The sequence below is a fragment of the Arachis hypogaea genome, chromosome 3 (genome assembly GCF_003086295.3).
Source record: "Arachis hypogaea cultivar Tifrunner chromosome 3, arahy.Tifrunner.gnm2.J5K5, whole genome shotgun sequence".
Lineage (NCBI taxonomy): Eukaryota > Viridiplantae > Streptophyta > Magnoliopsida > Fabales > Fabaceae > Arachis > Arachis hypogaea.
This window is the reverse complement of record NC_092038.1, coordinates 18,476,157-18,491,576: the sequence shown is the minus strand read 5'-3', so window position 1 is coordinate 18,491,576 and position 15,420 is coordinate 18,476,157. Positions and strand designations below refer to the sequence as shown.

Sequence of the window (15,420 nt, the reverse complement as noted above, 5' to 3'; positions counted from 1 at the left end):
ATTATATGTTATTAGATTAAGAGAATATTTGATACCTTTATCAAATACTTATTCAAATATTACATTGAAATAAAAGAAAAATTAAATGCTTTTATTATTTTAATATGTTTATACTCTTACAACAGTATGTTTATATATTCATATAATATCTATCTTCATTATCCAATAATAATAATAATAATAATGATGATGATTTTCCTTAACAGCCATAATATTAATAATCTAGACAAAAATTACACACATTATGGAGGGTAGGAAAGCAAAAGATGAATAAAAAACATAGCTGTCATAGCGTCATGACTGTCATCCCATTTTTATTTGTTATTTTTTTTGTGAATATTTCTCTTTTGACTTTTAACACTATGAATACATAGTTGTCTTTTTCTTCTTCATTCCTCCCTCCCCCCCTCTCTCTCTCTCTCCTTTGATGCCCCTTGGCCCAGCTCCTTCCAAAACACCAGAAATCCTCGAATGAACAAAATCTTCAACCATCCAAATTTTTGCACTTGAATAGCAAATTAACATTTGGTTTTTCAATTATCAACCGACAAAACACAAAAATCACATTCATACCATTGCATGAATTGGTTTACATTCATTCAATTGGTTTAACTTCTTTCCCCCAGCTAGACTTTATATTATTAATCATACATATATATCTTCTTCATCCTTATTCTGCTTCATCAAATTCTAACACTCGTTTCATGTCCATGTGATTATACATTATTGTATAGTCACATTCCAATAACCTTTTCTATCTTATGTTTCTATGATCCAACCTTCGTGGGTTTTTGGAGAATCTTGAGTAATCTACGAAGGTTGGAGATAATTAATTGATACATACATATATTTCTTTGGAAACTGTAAAGCCTAAAGCGTATTTGAGAAAGCGCAAGTTTGTTGTATAATTTTTTTTTTTCACGTCCAATGAGAGATAATAATGAGAAAAAAGTTTTACATGTTTTGGATTGGTGAATTTGGAAGAAAAAATGGAGTTGACAAGACCTGGCTATGCCGTAATTTATGTCATTCTACTTTGCGCATTGGCACAAGGGGGCTCAGAGGGGAAGAGGGGCGAGGACGATGATTTTTCTCCATCATCGTTACTTGTACACACAACACAACAGGTTTTGAATTGTTTCTCTCTTTAATTTCTTTATTCATCATCATATCATGCATGATTTTTAATTCCTTGCTATTCATCATCATGAATATTGCATTAGACTATATATTTCATGTGTTTAATTAAGAACAATATTGAATTTTGATGTTTTAGTATTTGGCTAATTTCATGCCAACTAGGTCTTGTATTAGGAAGCTCTGTTTTTTATTTTCCCTGCATGCTATGATGTCAATTTCCTTCACAACATGATTTTTAGGGGTATTATGTTCTTCAAAAACATGATAGTATGTCTTGTTATAGATGGTGATTATTCATACAATAAATTGTGAGACCTTTCTGCTCTGTAAAATCTCACTTACTAACATCAGAGTATTTGTCCATGTTATGTGCTATTAATTATATGACAACTTAGTTGGAGTTTTGAAACATGATTAATTTTAGAATAAGTATTTTACTTTTGTACAACTAATTCATTATAGTATTTTGAATCTGAAATCATCTTTACACACTTATGTCTTATATCTTCTCTATCATTAGATTTTATTAAGTGTAAAAACTGATCACATTAATTTGAGTCTATAACTATCATTGGCATTTTTCTTTATACATATAGAATTTAGCTAATATGTATTTTAAAACACATAATAAAATTATTATTATTATTATTATTATTAGTGAAAAATTTTGAATTTTTCTTTTAAGAAATACTTGAAAATTTAACTTTTTTTTTTATATTTTTAATGGTTTATGCAGGCCGAGATAGTGCCAAAACATAGAAAAGAATTGACAAAGAACATTGAAGGCAAAGAGTTGGACTTACATGCAAAAGAAGAGAGCAATGACATTAGGCCAATACTTTTCAGACAAAACAACACAAACAAAGCAACAAAATCAAACCAAACTATTGATCCACCAACACCACAACCACAGTCATCGCCACCGCGACGATCTCATCGGCTCCTTGCCGCTTCTAGATCTCTAACAGAGAGTAGTGATCCTGTAACTTCTCCTCCACCTAATAAAAATGAAGATGACAGACAACCAAAAACGACGGTTCATGGTGCTGCTGCTGTATCAGGAATTCTAATGGCACTTGGGGTGTCCTTTTGCTATAGACAGGTCAAAACCAACAAAGAGGAAAAAGAAGATATACTAATATTAACCTCAAAGGATTATGCTGGCGGTATGAAACCTTATGCTTAATTAATTAGCTTTTAGGAAAAGGGTTAAATCATCATTTATCCTCCATTACTTTCCAACTTTGATTCATATTTTATTAGAGTCACATTGCAATTTAGTAAAAGATATCATTTGCACCATTTCATAATATTAGAGTATCTCACATTGCAGTTTCTCAGTAAAAAAGAAAGAGGTATGATACTTGATTTATACACCAGTTCTGCATGTAATAGTTTATTTTCTAAAATTTCTTCTTGTAACTAACGTTACAAGATTAGTTTATTCCGACATATATGTACAAATTTCTTATTATGTAGTATATATTTTACTATTATTGAGATCGAATATTTAAGTTCTTCATTCAATCTAATTATTTAGGTTCACCAAAGATTGTTCGTTTGGGAGATAATACTGAACTTAACAAGCATAATAAGGAAGAAGAATCTGTTACAGATAACAATGAAAAGAAAACTTCTGATGATGATGCTAAGAATGAAGGTAGCAACACTACCTCAGAAGTTGAGACAACAGCACCATTACAAGTTGTGGAACATGTAGTTGAATTTGCACCAGGCCCACCACAACCACCACCACCGCCACCAACTCGATCAGCTCCACTACCTCCCCCGGCCCCACGGGCCCCTCCACCGCCGGTCCCCCCACGGGGCCACGGTCCGCCACCACCACCGCCTCCAAGGCTACCCGGTCAGGGCCCTCGGGCGCCACCGCCGCCGCCTTTAAGAGGAGGACGAGGAACAAGTCATCCTCCACCTGTTCCTTCAAGACCGTTGTCTAAAAGATTTAGAAATGTTGCTAGAGTAGATAGCTTTACTGAGGTCCCTGATCCTGCAAAGCCTAAACTAAAGCCATTTTTCTGGGACAAGGTTAATGCAAAATCTGATCAAGCAATGGTGTGGCACAAAATCAGCGGAGGTTCATTCGTGTAAGTAACATTACTCAGTTTGAAATAATTTAATTTTGATTCACTTCTACAAAAATAGTTACCTTTTGTATAGACCGCATGAATGATCATTTAAAAAAAATGGATATAATTGGACAACTGCGTAAATATTAAAATTAAAATGAATTAAAAAAAACAAAAATATATTGTTTCTATGTTGTTGTTTTGAAAATAGAATCTAAGTGCAGGCTAAGTGATTAAAAATCTATTGAATGAGAAATTTTAATCACTTAAAGAAGTCATGTGAGTTTATGCTTTAATTTTGACCATTGATGTAATATTAAGGTCCAAATGTTAATCATTTCTATCTCAATATAAATAATTGATATCATGTGATACTCATTTGTCATGTGTACTAATATGATCGTACTTATCTTCATGGCAACTTACCAGATTCAATGAGGAACAGATGGAGTTTCTATTTGGTTGCGCAAACCATAACAAAAATGAACGCAAAAAGGATTCACCACAAATTGATACAGCACAACTTGTTCAGATTATTGACAAGAAAAAAGCACAGAATTTGTCAATTCTTTTGAAAGCTTTGAATGTGACAACAGAGGAAGTTGTTGATGCCATTAAAGAAGGTGAATCAACTTCTTTCGAATGAGACCTAAGTATACCTCAGAATTTATCATTGCTTTCAAGTAAACGGAATTTTGAAACGGATGGAGTGTTAAAAGTTAAATGCATAAGGAATTCCCTTCTGAATTGATTTAGCATTAAAAATATAAAAATAAACATCAAAAGAATTTATGTTTATCATTAAACCATTATGACTTTTTCTTAACAAAGGAACTCAACACAATAAAGTAGAGTTTATTACAATAAACTATAATGATCTATAGCTCATAGCAAAAAACTAATTATAATAATATGTTGGTTGAATCAGGTAATGAGCTTCCTATTGAGCTCATGCAGACACTGGTGAAGATGGCGCCGACATCCGACGAAGAATTGAAGCTTAGGTTATATACAGGACCCCTTTCTGATCTTGGCCCTGCAGAGAAGTTTCTCAAAGTCTTGGTTGATATTCCATTTGCTTTCAGACGCATTGAATGTTTGATTTTCATGTGTACCCTTCAAGAAGAGTCCTCAACTATGAGGGAGTATTTCACAACATTAGAGGTGAACTTGACTACTTAAGATTCTTTTCTTTCATTTTGAATTTCAATTTTTATTTTAATTTTATCTTCTTAGCTTTATTATAAAGTATAATAGCTATAAGCAGAATTCAAGTGGAATGAAATGTGATGTTTATAAATTAAGATTTCTGAGTTAGAGAAGTTTGTGAATTTGATTATTACTTTCAATTCGAAGGCTAGAAATTAAGCATTGCACTTCATGCTTTTATGATAAGACTGAATAACATTTAGATTGTTTTTAGGTCAAGATAGATTGGTTTGAATTTTTGTTTTCAGTTTCTACATGCTTATCTTATGATTCTTGCATCTGAATGGCAGGTTGCTTGCAAGAAACTTGTAAAAAGTAGGCTATTCTTGAAGCTTCTAGAAGCAGTTCTTAAAACCGGCAACCGAATGAACGACGGAACGTACCGCGGCGGCGCGCAAGCATTCAAGCTGGACACACTCTTGAAGCTATCAGACGTGAAAGGAACAGATGGGAAGACGACGCTGCTGCACTTCGTTGTTCAAGAAATCATTCGATCCGAGGGAGTTAGAGCTCTAAGAACGGCGAAAGAAAGCGGAAGCATGCCAAACTTGGAAACAGAGGATTCTTCTGAAGAAAACTACCGAAGCCTCGGCATTGAAGTAGTTTCAGGCCTAAGCACTGAGCTATTGGACGTGAGAATGGCGGCGTTAATAGACGGCGATTTGATCAGTTCTACGGTGGCGAAACTCAGCCACTCGCTTTCCAAGACTCGAGAGTTTCTTGACACCGAGATGAAGAACGTTCAAGAAGACGGCGAGTTCCGATCTTGCATGGAGAGGTTTCTGGAGAAGGCGACATCGGAAGTGGCTTGGTTGATTGAGGAGGAGAAGAGGATAACGGAACTTGTTAAGGGAACTGCAGATTATTTTCACGGTAATTCAGGGAAAGAAGAAGGGCTTAGATTGTTCGCCGTTGTCCGCGATTTCTTGTTCATATTGGATAAGGTGTGCAAGGAGGTGAAGGAAACAAACGTTAAAGAGGCAAAGATTAATGCTGCTTCAAAGATTAATAATAATAACAATAATAATCATCATCATAATGATAATAACAATAATAATAGTAATGTTAAAGAGTCTTCACCATCAGTGACGCCATCTTCTACCACGGAAGCTCAACAGCAAAATTCAGGGCCTTCTGAACTTCATAGGAGATTGTTTCCTGCTATTGTCCAGAGGAGAGTGGATGATGATTCTAGCTCTGATGATGACTACGACGATGACGACGATAATAACAAAATTTCTCCATAACTTTGGTGTGTATCTAGTTATATATATATATGTGCAGGTGCAACTGGTTTTGGTTTGAAAGTGGATTGTGCTACTTTCTGTCAAGAACTATCTCTCCCAAAAATTTAACTAGAAGTGGGTACTTTTATATCTGATACAATTCTTCATGCAAGAGCTTCTTTGCTTGAAACATGAACAATGCACAGGTCCATTCATATCTCTGCTGATATTCTTTTATTTATTTATTTAACTTAAAAGAATGAGAATGGTAAAGATCAAATTCTAGATCTTTTGATGATAAAGACTTTAATATCAATTATGTACCTCTTACTAATAGTTAAGCTTTGGGAGAGATAGTTCTTGATGATGTTTTTGTTTTTTTTCTTTTTTATTTTTGACCGAGAGTTGTTTAGAGTGTGTTTGATATGAAGAGGAGAATAGGAAGGAAATTTTCATAAATTAGATATAATCGATGAAATTTCAACCCCATTTTGTAGTGAAGTACCAAACACGACTCAATACTGCCTCAAACTCATGGCAAGGAAACAGAAGCCCTTGAGTTGATATAAAACGGAATTTCTATGTGATATAAAGTTTTTAATTTAAGAAAGGGGCAGTATTTTGTCATTGTTTGTTAAGGTGAATATCCTGATCAATTTTAGTTTTGTAATGTCTATTTTCTGTAGCAGTGTTCCTTATAAAAATTGTTTGAGCACTGTGGGGTTTCATTTTAACATTTAACGGAGAAGAAAATATACATATAATTAACAAAAATGTAATTCTGATATTATAAATGTAAAATATTTTATACGTGTATCTAATTACATAACAATATGTGAGAAAAAATAATTACCTTTTACATTACTTGTGTGAATAGGGCTGGCAATGGATAGATAGGGTAGGGTTTGAACTCTACCATAATCTTACCCGCAAATTGAAATTTTTTTTAAAATTTTATCCTATCCTACCCACGTGTTAAGAATCTCTCAATCCTAACTATACCCACACTCTAAGGTTCTAAATCCTATCTTACCTGCAGAAAATTAAATTTTTTCAAACAAATATAAAATTTAATCATTTTAAATTTCATACATATTAATAAAAAATTGAGTAAACCTAATTTAAGAAATGGCGTTAGAATTTTTGAATTCACTTAGTGTAATATGTGATATCTCAATATGAATTTTATTTTTATTTTAGGCTAACTTTATAAAAGAAATAAATGTATTATGTTAGTAAATTAAACAGCTAGCTTAATAGTTATTACAAATTTGGGTTAAGTACGATTTTGGTCTCTAACGTAGAGGCCGAAAATTTATTTTGTTTTCGACTTTTTTTAGCAACAAAATGGTCCTGAAGGTTTTAGTTTGTTTTAAAATTGTCATTTTTACCAAATTTTTTATTTTTATTACCAAATTACACTTAATAAAAAAATTTAAAAAATTAAAAAAGAAAGAAAACATGTAAAGGAAAAAATGGGAAAGAAAAAACGCGAAGGGAGAAAGGGGGTTTGAGAAGAAGAGGGGGAAGGGAAGGGGAGAGGTCCTCGCCGCCGACGCCGCTGCTCCTCATCATTCGGTCCTCGTCGTCTCCGCTGGATCTCACCACCAGATCTCGCTGCTGCTCCTCTTCCTGGCTCGACGTTTCTGCTCTTCCACCTCGCTTGGTCGCTGCTCCTTGTTGTTTTTTAGTTTTTTCTGGTTCTGCTGTTTCTGCTTCTGATTATCAATTTTTTTGGTTTCTGTTATTTTGTTATTGTTCTTTTGATTTCATTATCCATTATTTTTTCTGAGTTCTGAGTTCTGGATATTTTTTTGGGTTCTGGGTTCTCAGGTTTTGAGTTTTGATGATGATGATGATGATTTTTTGAGTTCTGGGTTCTTATTGTTCTTTTGTTGTTGTTGTTCTTGCGCTTGTAGCTGCTTTTGTTGTTGTTGTTCTTTTGATTCCATTGTTGTTCTTTGTTTCTGGTCATTGGTGTTGCTTCTGTTCTGCTTCAGCTTCTGGTTCAGCTTTTGCATTTGGTTGATTTTGAGGAAGAATGAGGAAGGGTATTTTCGTTCGAAGGACGATTTTAAAATAAACTGAAACCTTTGAGACCATTTTGTAGTGACAAAAGGCCAGAAACGAAATAAATTTTTGGCCTCTATGTTAGGGACCAAAATCGTACTTAACCCTACAAATTTTTATAAAGTGGAGGTTGTGGGTTCAACACCCACTTCTTTCACTATATATAGGAGTGCGGGACCCACAGGCAAACCCGCACAATTCTCTACCCTACCCGCAGCGAGTCGGGTAGACTATCTTCTTCGAACGGGTTAGTTCGGATTAAATATCCACAGGTAGGATATGTTTTTCCAACTCTACGTGTGAATGGCTTAGATGACTGAGTAAAATATTTTATATAAAATTAAACACTAATTAACAAAGGAAAAAATGTTTTGGAGTTGATTTGTATGAAAATTTTGTTATAGAAATAAGGACGTGTGATAACTGAGAAATTATTAGATGCTTTGTAAAAAGAAAAAGATGCTATAGTAGTATAATACTCAATTAATTAAATATATTAATTTGTAAGTTGTGTTTATGATAAATAATTTATAACATAGAAGGTAATGTAATATTAGAAGAGTAAACTATAATATTCTGCTAGGGTTTTCTGTGTCGCCATTGCTAGGGTTCAGTCTTACTGTCGTTGTTGGGCTTGCACTCTTCTCTCTCATCGTCTCTATGCATAAGTTTGCTTTCTCTCCAGCATTGCGGGGCCTAGGCTTGGGTTCTCTCCATATGCTTGCTGCACCCTCGTCACTGGACAAGGGTTCCACTGCTCCTCCATCGATGTTATTCACCCGCTGCCTTCTCTCTACCGTCACGCGTCCAGGCGCTGGTTCTCTTCCCGTGCTTCTTCTCTGATTCTCTTTAGAAAGAAAGAATGGGAAGTAACCCGACAATTGCGTTAAAGGAGCATTCTTCCCAAGAGAAAGACCTTTTCTATGAAGCATCAAGAAGGCCAAACCAAATGAAGATGAAGTCTTTCTAGATGTAGAGACTGAGCCTATAGAGGCTAGGGATGCTGAGAATATATAGGTGGAGAAAAAAACTCTACGAAAGTTGTGATGGATTTGGTCACCGAAGAGTATATACCAATTGCAGTTGTGAACAAAACAGATTTTTGCACTGGGGCGTGCTTGTATAAGGATAGTTTGCTTTAAGATGGAATTGGAATGGTGCTATCACAGGAAGATATCTACCAACTAGTGGCTAAAGATTATAACTAATGTGAGACTAAGGATATGCTGTATGAGGTACAGATTCCGTTCAATTCAAAACCTATAGTGGAGGTGTCATACGAAGAGTACGAGAATTAGTGTAGACCATGGAATTTCTCACTAATCGTTAAATCACTTAGAAAACCCTTGGTTATTTGGGCAATAGAGTCTTGGGTGAATAAAGTTTGGTCTTGGAATGGAGAGGTATCACTGGAAATTTTTTTTTGTTCAGTTTACGGATGAAGGAGATTACCGACATACACTATTTGAAGGATCTTAGTAACTAGCAGATCATTATCTTTTGGTGCAGCGTTGGAGACCCTTATTTCAACCGTCTGAAAAGCCAGTACAAAAATTAGCAGTGTGGGTGAGAATTTTGGAAATTTCAATAGAATTGTATACTAAAACATTTCTCTGGAGAGCAAGAGGAAAAATTGGTATAATGTTGAAGATAGACCAAAACACTTCCATTCACTCTAGAGAAAAGTTTGTGCGCTTGTGCATCAAAATTGATCTCTGACAAAAGTTGGTACTAGCAATTCAGGCATTGGGATGAGACTTTAGAGTTGAATACGAAGAATTGCACTTGATATGCTTTGATTGTGGCAAGTATGACCATATATTAGAAGCTTGTCAAGAAGAAAATTAGGGGAAAATAGTTCAGTTATCATCAGGGTTGACTGAGAAAGCCCTAATTGTTTATCCTCAACTGGAAGGAGTGGATAATTCTAGTGTGGTTTAAAATTCCTTAAATTCAGATGCCCAACCATAAGAAGAGGATGGAGCAAACAAGAGACCCCTCTCATCATCAAATCCCTGAGATGCCTCAAGGGATGCACTTTCCTCCACAAAACTATTGGGAGCAACTAAACACCTCCCTAGGAGAATTGAGTTCCAACATGGGACAACTAAGGGTGGAGCACCAAGAACACTCCATCCTCCTCCATGAAATTAGAGAAGATCAAAGAATCATGAGAGAGGAGCAACAAAGACAAGGAAGAGACATTGAGGAGCTCAAGCACTTCATAGGATCTTCAAGAGGAAGAACAAGCCGCTATCACTAAGGTGGACCCGTTCTTTAATTTCCTTGTTATTTATTTTCTGTTTTTCGAAAATTATGCTTATGTTTATCTATGTTTGTGTCTTGTGATCATTAGTGTCTTAGTGTCTATGCCTTAAAGTTATGAATGTCCTATGAATCCATCACCTCTCTTAAATGAAAAATGTTCTTAATTGAAAAAGAGAAGAATTGCATGAATTTTGAATTTTATAACAGTTTAATTACTTTGATGTGGTGGCATTACTTTTGTCTTCTGAATGTATGCTTAAACAGTGCATATGTCTTTTGAATTTGTGGTTCATGAATTTTGGCTCTTGAAAGAATGATGAAAAAGGAGACATGTTACTGAGGATCTGAAAAATCATAAAAATGATTCTTGAAGCAAGAAAAAGCAGTGAATACAAAAAAAATATTCGAAAAAAAGAGAGAAAGAAAAAGAAAGAGAAAAAGAAAGAAAAAGAAAGAAAAGGAAAGAAATAAAGTTATGATCCAAGGCAAAAAGAGTGTGCTTAAGAACCCTGGACACCTCTAATTGGGGACTCTAGCAAAGCTGAGTCACAATCTGAAAAGGTTCACCCAATTATGTGTCTGTGGCATGTATGTATCCGGTGGTAATACTGGAAGACAGAGTGCTTTGGGCCACGGCCAAGACTCAATAAGTAGCTGTGTTCAAGAATCATCATACTTAACTAGGAGAATCAATGACACTATCTGGATTCTGAGTTCCTAAAGAAGCCAATCATTCTGAATTTCAAAGGATAGAGTGAGATGCCAAAACTGTTCAGAGGCAAAAAGCTAAAAGCCCCGCTCATCTAATTAATACTGATCTTCGTAGATGTTTTTGGAATTCATTGCATATTCTCTTCTTTTTATCTTATTTGATTTTCAGTTGCTTGGGGACAAGCAACAATTTAAGTTTGGTATTGTGATGAGCGGATAATTTGTACGCTTTTTGGCATTGTTTTTAGTATGTTTTTAGTATGATCTAGTTAGTTTTTAGTATATTTTTATTAGTTTTTAGTTAAAATTCACTTTTCTGGACTTTACTATGAGTTTGTGTGTTTTTCTGTGATTTCAGGTATTTTCTGGCTGAAATTGAGGGACCTGAGCAAAAATCTGATTCAGAGACTAAAAAGGACTGCAGATGCTGTTGGATTCTGACCTCCCTGCACTCGAAGTGGATTTTTTGGAGCTACAAAAGCCCAATTGGCGCGCTCTCAACGGCGTTGGAAAGTAGACATCCTGGGCTTTCCAGAAATATATGATAGTCCATATTTTGCCCAAGATTTGATGGCCCAAATCGGCGTTCAAAGTCACCTTCAGAATTTCCAGCGTTAAACGCCGGAACTGGCACAAGGATGGGAGTTAAACGCCCAAACTGGCACCAAAGCTGGCGTTTAACTCCAAGAAGAGTCTCTACACGAAAATGCTTCAATGCTCAGCCCAAGCACACACCAAGTGGGCCCGGATGTGGATTTTTATGTCATTTACTCATCTCTGTAAACCCTAGGCTACTAGTTCTCTATATATAGGACATTTTACTATTGTATTTTAAATCTTCTGATCTTTGGAATCTTTTGATCTTTAGATCTTTTGATCACTTTGGGAGGCTGGCCATTCGGCCATGCCTAGACCTTGTTCTTATGTATTTTCAACGGTGGAGTTTCTACACACCATAGATTAAGGTGTGGAGCTCTGCTGTACCTCGAGTATTAATGCAATTACTATTGTTCTTCTATTCAATTCCGCTTGTTCTTGTTCTAAGATATCACTTGTTCTTCAACTTGATGAATGTGATGATCCGTGACACTCATCATCATTCTCACCTATGAACGTGTGCCTGACAACCACCTCCGTTCTACCTTAGATTGGGTGGATATCTCTTGGATTCTCTAACCGGAATCTTCGTGGTATAAGCTAGAACTGATGGCGGCATTCAAGAGAATCCGGAAGGTCTAAACCTTGTCTGTGGTATTCTGAGTAGGATTTGATGATTGAATGACTGTGACGAGCTTCAAACTCCTGAGGGCGGGGCGTTAGTGACAGACACAAAAGAATCACTGGATTCTATTCCGGCCTGATTGAGAACCGACAGATGGATAGCCATGCCGTGACAGGGTGCGTTGAACATTTCCACTGAGAGGATGGGAGGTAGCCACTGACAACGGTGAAACCCTTGCATACAGATTGCCATGGAAAGGAGTAAGAAGGATTGGATGAAGACAGTAGGAAAGCAGAGAGACGGAAGGGACAAGCATCTTCATACGCTTATCTGAAATTCCCACCAATGAATTACATAAGTATCTCTATCTTTATCTTTATGTTTTATTCGTATATCACCCATACCCATTTGAGTTTGCCTGACTAAGATTTACAAGGTGACCATAGCTTGCTTCATACCAACAATCTCTGTGGGATCGACCCTTACTCGCGTAAGGTTTATTACTTGGACGACCCAGTACACTTGCTGGTCAGTTGTGCGAAGTTGTGTTTATGCCATGGTATTGAACACCAAGTTTTTGGGTTCATCACCGGGGATTAATTGAGTTGTGAAAAGTATTGATCACAATTTCGTCCACCAAGTTTTTGGCGCCGTTGCCGGGGATTGTTGAGTTTGGACAACTGACGGTTCTTCTTGTTGCTTAGATTAGGTATTTTTTTCAGAGTTTTTAAGAATGAATCCTAGAGTTTCATGATGATCTGTTGAAGTCTGGTTGGCTGTGAAGCCATGTCTAATTTTATTGGACCGAGATTTCAACTTATCATCACAAGAGCATGTTGATTTCTATCAATCTTGCTGTTGGAGCAGTGATCTGCTAAGGCTTGGCTGGCCATTGGCCATGTCTAGTGTTTTGGACCGAAGCTTTCTTTGAAAGCTTGGCTGGCTATGAAGCCATGTCTAATTCCTGGACCGGAGTCTTAGACTAAACATTGCATGATTCCTGGAATTCTCATTAAGAATTTTGATACCTTTATTTTCTTCTCCACTTAATTTTCGAAAAAAAAAAAGTACAAAATCATAAAATCCAAAAATATTTCTTGTTTGGGTCTAGTGTTTCATGTTAAGTTTGGTGTCAATTGCATGTTTCTATTCTTTCTACACTCATGCATGTGTCTTCGTTAATCTTCAAGTTGTTCTTGATGATTTCATTGCTCTGATTTTTAAATTCTCTTGACTTGAGTGTTTATGTGTCTCATATGCATTCTCATTGTTAGTGTCAGCAGTATACAAACTGCTAAGTTTGGTGTCTTGCATGCATTGTTATTTGATTTTAGTTGCATTTTGATTATTCCTTATTATTAAAAATCCAAAAATATTTTTAATTTGTATCTTCTCAAGTCAATAATACAGAGGATTGAAGATTCAGAACATTCAGCAGAGGAATTGCACAGAAAAAGGCTGGGCGTTCAAAATGCCCAGTGAAGAAGACAGACTGGCGTTTAAACGCCAGCCAGGGTGCCTGGCTGGGCGTTTAACGCCCAAAAGGGTAGTAGTTTGGGCGTTAAACGCCAGAATGTGCACCATTCTGGGCGTTTAACGCCAGGATGGCACAAGAGGGAAGATTCTGTTTTTAACTCAAATTTTTTTCAAGTTTTCAAAATTTTTCAAAATCAAATCTTTTTCAAATCATATCTTTTCAATCAAATCTTTTTCAAAATCAATTTCTTTCTATTTTCAAAAATACTTGCTATCAATTAATGATTTGATTCAACATTTCAAGTATGTTGCCTTTTCTGTTGAGAAAGGTTTAATGTTTGAATCATATCTTTTCTTGATAGCCAAGTCATTAATTTTTAAAATCAAATCTTTTTTAAAATATTTTTCAAATCATATCTTCTCAATCACATCTTTTTAAAATCAATCATATCCTCTTAACCACATCTTTTTCAAAATAGTTTTCAATCAAATCTTTTTGATTTCTAATTTCAAAATCTTTTTCAAAAAAAAATCACTTTACTTCTTTCTCAATCATGGTTTTCGAAAAATCAATTAGTGTTTTTCAAAATGTTTTTAAAATATTTTACTTAATTTTCGAAAATTTCTTCCCCTCTTCTCACATCCTTTTATTTATGGACTAACACTATTCCTTAATGAACAATTCGAACTCCATCTTTCTTGATAAGTTCGAATTTTCTACTTCTGCCTTCCATTTTTCTTTTCCTCTGACACCTCAAGGAATCTCTATACTGTGACATAGAGGATTCCACATTTTCTTGTTCTCTTCTCTTTCTTATGAGCAGGAGCAAAGACAAAAGCATTCTTGTTGAGGCTGACCCTGAACCTGAAAGGACCTTGAAGCGAAAGCTAAGAGAAGCTAAGCCACAATTCTCTGTAGAGGACCTAACAGAAATCTTCAAAGAAGAAGAACCCATGGCAGCCGAAAACAACAACAATGCCAACAATGCAAGGAGGGTGCTGGGTGACTTTACTGCACCTACTCCCGACTTCTATGGGAGAAGCATCTCTATCCCTGCCATTGGAGCAAACAACTTTGAGCTTAAGCCTCAATTAGTTTCTCTAATGCAACAGAATTGCAAGTTCCATGGACTTCCATTGGAAGATCCTCATCAGTTCTTAGCTGAGTTCTTGCAAATCTGTGACACTGTCAAGACTAATGGGGTTAACCCTGAGGTCTACAGACTTATGCTATTCCCTTTTGCTGTAAGAGACAGAGCTAGGACATGGTTGGATTCACAACCTAAAGAAAGCCTGAACTCTTGGGAAAAGCTAGTCAATGCCTTCTTGGCAAAGTTCTTTCCACCTCAAAAATTGAGTAAGCTTAGAGTGGAAGTCCAAACCTTCAAACAGAAGGAAGGAGAATCCCTCTATGAAGCTTGGGAAAGATACAAACAATTAATCAGAAAGTGTCCCTCTGATATGCTTTCTGAATGGAGCATCATAGGTATTTTCTATGATGGTCTGTCTGAACTGTCCAAGATGTCTTTGGATAGCTCCGCTGGAGGATCTCTTCATCTAAAGAAGACACCTACAGAAGCTCAAGAACTAATTGAAATGGTTGCAAATAACCAATTCATGTACACTTCTGAAAAGAATCCTGTGAACAATGGGACTAATCAGAAGAAAGGAGTTCTTGAGATTGATACTCTGAATGTCATACTAGCTCAGAACAAGATATTGACTCAGCAAGTCAATTTGATTTCTCAAAGTCTGTCTGGAATGCAAAATGCACCAAGCAGTACTAAGGAAGCTTCATCTGAAGAAGAAGCTTATGATCCTGAGAACCCTTCAATGGAAGAGGTGAATTACATGGGAGAACCCTATGGAAACACCTATAATTCTTCATGGAGAAATCATCCAAATCTCTCATGGAAGGATCAACAGAGACCTCAACAAGGTTTCAACAACAATAATGGTGGAAGAAATAGGTTTAGCAATAGCAAGCCTTTTCCATCATCTTCTCAGCAAC

The 15,420-nt window shown here is 35.9% G+C and overlaps 1 protein-coding gene and 1 non-coding gene across 2 annotated transcripts; one reads left to right on the top strand and one right to left on the bottom strand.

The window, feature by feature from the left end:
• The first annotated feature begins 383 nt into the window (after positions 1–383).
• LOC112789696 (formin-like protein 10) lies at positions 384–6,131 on the top strand. The gene is made up of 6 exons (XM_025831711.3): positions 384–1,127; positions 1,877–2,306; positions 2,681–3,245; positions 3,657–3,850; positions 4,156–4,391; positions 4,727–6,131. Exons 1-6 carry the CDS (start codon positions 990–992, stop codon positions 5,681–5,683), a joined length of 2,520 nt encoding a protein of 839 aa, XP_025687496.1. The 5' UTR covers positions 384–989; the 3' UTR covers positions 5,684–6,131.
• Positions 6,132–14,768: 8,637 nt separating this feature from the next.
• Positions 14,769–14,876, bottom strand: LOC112792820 (small nucleolar RNA R71). The gene has a single exon (XR_003197542.1). It is a non-coding gene; the product is annotated as a small nucleolar RNA R71 (small nucleolar RNA).
• Between the last annotated feature and the right edge of the window lie 544 nt (positions 14,877–15,420).